At 45.8% G+C, this 4946-nt stretch overlaps 1 protein-coding gene across 1 annotated transcript; it reads right to left on the bottom strand.

The window, feature by feature from the left end:
- Positions 1-1012: 1012 nt before the first annotated feature.
- LOC147888351 (endoglucanase 11-like) lies at positions 1013-4379 on the bottom strand. Its single transcript, XM_087392184.1, has 10 exons — positions 4165-4379; positions 3840-4052; positions 3527-3727; positions 3346-3435; positions 3037-3201; positions 2812-2938; positions 2550-2713; positions 2090-2447; positions 1869-1952; positions 1013-1702 (listed from the first exon to the last, which is right to left on the bottom strand). Exons 1-10 carry the CDS (start codon positions 4348-4350, stop codon positions 1377-1379), a joined length of 1914 nt encoding a protein of 637 aa, XP_087248310.1. The 5' UTR covers positions 4351-4379; the 3' UTR covers positions 1013-1376.
- Positions 4380-4946: the final 567 nt, after the last annotated feature.

Here is a 4946-nt window from a genome sequence, read left to right as displayed (position 1 = left end):
CTAGCCTGTATCACGTGCATTCAAGGGGTATTTAGAAAACCCCTCATCTAAAATTTTTTCCCCAATAAAACCACCCCTCTTTACTTATGAACTAATGGATTTTTTTCTAAAGTTGAATTAAAAAACCCCTCTTGTTGTTGTAATCCTGTTAAAATTTTCTCAATAGTGGGATTAAAATACCCCTCCTTTTGAATGCACATGGTACACTAAATTTTTTTGGAGGTGAATCCCTCGAGTGTTTGCTTCTCTTGTAAGCCATGGCGACGATCAGTGAAAGATGACAATGCCAAACCAAAACACGGAGAAGCTAGCTTGTGAGGCAAGTAAAGAATAGAAGACAACTTACCCAAAAGAAGACAATGGCAAACCAAAGTCTACGCAAGGTCATGTCGAGGTGCGTGCAGGTTGCAGGGCGGGGGTAGGTTGTAGGTACTTAATCTTCCAAGATTTGATGGGTGGGAGGTGTGAAAATTCAAAATTCACGGGAGTATTAAAATTTACACGTCAGCAGAATTGGATATCCCTAGGCTAATCACACTACTAGACATTCTTCAAAGGGGGGAAATTGTGATCATAGATAGCTGGATGGTTTTGATTTCAAGGTATACTTGCATGTACTATGCGTCCTTTTTTTATCTTTATTTTTTAAATTGCTAATATATGTCTACCATTAAGTTGTTTTACCCTCCACTATTGTTCAATCAAGATGTTTCTATAAAAGGAGTTTCTAGAACTTCCCCCTTCTCAAACAAAACTTGTATCAATAGCACACATGTTACTCTCCCTTCTTGAACAAAACTTGTATCAATAGCACACATGTTACTGTGGTGGGTAATCAAACCAAAGAGTACTTGTAAGTGACTCTAAAAGCCATCATTCGTATAAGTTTAGTGAGTCTTCCAACATAGCCATAAAGAAGCATTCCCAACTCTTTAGCTCCACCAACCACTTAAAAAGCATTATTGCCATGTGTAACATTCCTATTGGGAGGAATTGTCGCATGCGGGTCTTGCATTGATCTCGCTTTCTTTTGACGTATTATAAGATGTACACGTATAGAAATCAAATGCGACACGTTGGGACTATACCCTAAAAGATCTCGAGTTATACATGGGGACTGAACAATAAGGGATATATCTGTAAACACAGGTATGAAAACATGCTTTGCTTGTGAATTATATGGTCACAAGCGACCTTGTGTGTATAGTCCGGTACTTCTTACCAAGGCTCCTATTCGCAGCTTGAATATTCGCACAAGGAAGCCATGTGGCTTCTAATCTCCAAGCTGAATCAGAAGAGTTATATTAAAATTGCCTGAGTGTGGTGGATGGTGTAATTGGAGAACTGCCTCCCTTTTGAGATTGTAGTCATGTATGTCAATAGCTGGGAGAGAAGCTGGCAACCGAAACGGTGGAAGGAGGACCAGCTTGGATGTAGACAAATGTTACGGTGCCCCGAGGAGCCAGAACTTGTACCCAAGGCGGAAAACTATAGATCTCAGCACTGCTCCCGACCTTCGACAACCCCCAGACCTGTCCTGTTAATCCTTTGATCACAAGCTTCAACTGGCTGATCCTGCCTCTTGAAATATTCGTCATCCTCACTGCGTATCGACGGTACAGGATCCCATCGTGTGACCACGAAGCTGTGACTAGTTGTCGGAAGGTTATGGGGGAGTGTTCCTTCTCGGAAGGTGCGCTACCTGTGGGAAGCATCAGTCCAAATAATTAGACTTTCGTGGCCCGTTCTCATCTCGTTTTGGTTTGTTGTTTGCAGCTTGAATTAGTGACCTCATGAGAGATTAAGAATTCCAGAGACCGTGGTATTGAACAGTTCCATCAGCTACTAAGCACGGATACAAAATTTACCTCTTGGATAACGGGGGGTTGGAACGTATTTGTGCATAGGTAAGTGTGGAGCTGGTCGAGAATGAACTGGAAATGTTCGAGGTTCTGAGGTAACACAGAACAAAAAGTTACTTCATGACAATCGACTGCGGGGTTCGTCGACAACAACATGAATTTAAATTGACTTAGGTGCTGAAAACCAGCCAGTTGAGAGCTGGACTGTGGTGGATTGGATCCGAGACCTGGAAGGTGCTCGCTATTGTAGTAGCTAGCATGTTGGCCGGCATGCAATCTGGCCAAGATGCCGACCAACGGAGCATTGCTGGAAGTAGTCGGCTCCGATTGCTCGTAGTTTGCTCGCTCGTCCGCGTAGTTATCGTTCTGATCCGGTCCGCCCACAAGCGCACCCAACAGCACGTTCGGGTTTGCTCCCGCTCGGTTGTACCAGTCTGAGTAGCCTCCTGAGCAGCTCACGAAGGCCGAATTTTCCTTAAAAGAGACAATGGAAGCACCTCTGTGATGGACATGTTGGGGATATTTGCTCCCAAACCCAACCAGATAGCTCATACCCTTCGGGTTGTCACCCAAGATGTAGTCCACCTACGTAAATGTCATTTTCTTAATTAGATGAACCGGAAATCTGTGTTTAACCGCATTGTTTCTACGATTAGGAGCAAGATGTGCATGCCTGAGATCGTTTACCTGGGACTGTGCCACGCTCAGCAGCTCGGGAGGAGAAACGGAAGAGGTTGGGCAATGAAGTTGCTGGCTTGCAGAAGACAGGCAGTCAGCATAGACAGCCAGAACAAAAGCGGAGGATGTCACGTATTGAAAGTTGTTCCAGGGTCGGGTAAAGAGGAGGCCCCCTACAAAGATCGGCAGAAGTGATGGGTATCAAAGGCTAGAGCCTTGATCAGAATAAGTATTCTGAAGTAGTTCTTAATGCAGGAATATTCATGCTTACCAGGCGTGCGATCGACGTTGTTTCCATTCGTGTTCTTGTTAAGAACAGAGCACAGGAAATACTCAGCGCCTGCTTGGTACTGTCTTAGTATGGAACCATGCTGGCCACCCCTCCCTTCCAAGAGCACCTAATCAAACACAAGAAACTATCGTTAAGATTGTGATAGCTTGCTCCATGCATTACTGCTGTGACGCAAATTTACTCTTGCTCTAGTAGAGGACGCACCTTAGTAGCTAGAATTTGTACTCCGGCGTATTTCACGTCCCAACTAAACTCTTTCATAGCCCAGCCCGTTCCCCCCAATGTATATGCGTTCGTCGCAATGTATTCGAGGTATGTCTCCTCCCCTGTGGCCTCATATAACCACATTGCTGCCCACAGAAGCTCATCCTGCAGGAGCAAACGTTCATAGGAACGCAGCACTAGCATAAGGAGCAAAAACTGAAATATCTCATAGGTCCACGTTCTAATAGACGACGTCAAAGATTGGCATTCACGAGAAATATTGCTTCTCAAGGTAGAGAACATTCTCACATTGTATCCACTCACGGACTCGTAGAAATTACGTGCAACCGTGATGCTGTCATCGTATTTGCCCCTGTACGTGTCCGCGAACGTAAAGATCTGCATGTCGTGTAAAAATGGAGATTTTAGCTTGGAACAAATAAGCGCTAAGCTGGGAAACATAGTTGCAAAACATCGTTCATTGTATTACCTGTTTCGCATGCTGAAGAAGAGTTTGAGAATACTGAGAATCAGTTTGTCGAAACACAATAGATGCGGCAGCCATAGCTGCGGCGGTTTCGCCGGCCAAATCCGACCCCGGATGACTAGCATCGACTTTGTAAGCTTGTCTTGATGTAGTCATATCCTCGGCTCGCTGCCAGCAGTTATGGTCCGTCGCTCCGTCGCCCACCTTCCAGAATTATACATACCCTCGTAAATATCAATGCTAACTGCTCATCGTTATCAATATATCGGATATTAGTTATTAGGTAGATAAGCGTTAGCATTAGTAGGAAAGAAACCTCTCCCCATAGGACATCGGGCTGCGGATGAGCTTTGATAAAGTAATCCGTTCCCCATTTGATGGCTTCTAACGCAGCGTCTAACTGTCCGGAGGCCGCCGTCTGTTGACGATACTCCACCACCCCCCACGCAAGCATCGTGATGCTAAAGGCCATGGGGAGGCCATACTTGACATGATCACCAGCATCGTAGTAGCCACCCACCAGGTCAACCTGCAGAGCACAGCACAGGCTCATCAGTGTCATGAACCCAAACCGGCATGTCACGCAAACCGGCCGCCATGTGGATATACGAAGATGAACTAATGGCTGTTTGCCGACTCACGCCTTGTTGCTTTCCGTCCTGCAGACCGGAGTCGCCACGCCAAGCGACACGGTTTGTGGGTGGAAGATGGCCGGAGCGCTGAGCTTCGAAGAAGAGGAGGGTTTTATCAAGAGCATCGGTGTAGTCGAAAGCCGAATAGGAAGAAGGAAGGAGTAGGAGGAAGAAGAGGAGGGAGGGGAGCACCATGGCGATGGAGGGAGGTGCTGGTGGACAAGGGCACAAGGTTGAAGTTGGGAAGAAGATGGGATATAATGGAGCACAAATATGCACAAGGGGAGGTGGTGGTCGCAACGCACTCCCTCCCACGTCGTTTGCTTCGTGCAAATTTCACCTTTTCTTCTTTCTTCCTTCCTCTCTTTTTTATAGGCAACAACAACTTAGGCCTCCCACCTTCTTATAGGGCACTTATACTTTATGCTCATACAATCACTCCCTCATTTGCATCACCCACTTGGTTTAACCCGTGAATTTACTCAGGTCTTATCACTTCCCTCCTTAGCAAAAATCACTCCCCCATTTGCATCACCCACTTGGTTTAACCCGTGAATTTACTCAGGTCTTATCACTTCCCTCCTTAGCAAAAATCACTCCCCATTTGTATCACCCCCCTGGTTTAACCCATAAGTTACCTCTAGACTTAAGAGTGCCCTCCTCATCATAAATCACTCCCCCATTTGCATCACTCCCATAGGTTAATCCATCTTGGTCTTATAGATACCCTCCTCCACGTAAATTACTCCCCCATTTACATCACCCCCATGGGTTAACCCATGTGTTACCTC

Source organism: Dipteris shenzhenensis, chromosome 21, assembly GCF_047967505.1.
Source record: "Dipteris shenzhenensis isolate YYH24624 ecotype China chromosome 21, Dip_SZ_1.0, whole genome shotgun sequence".
NCBI classification, from domain to species: domain Eukaryota; kingdom Viridiplantae; phylum Streptophyta; class Polypodiopsida; order Gleicheniales; family Dipteridaceae; genus Dipteris; species Dipteris shenzhenensis.
This window is presented reverse-complemented; position numbering and strand designations above follow the sequence as displayed.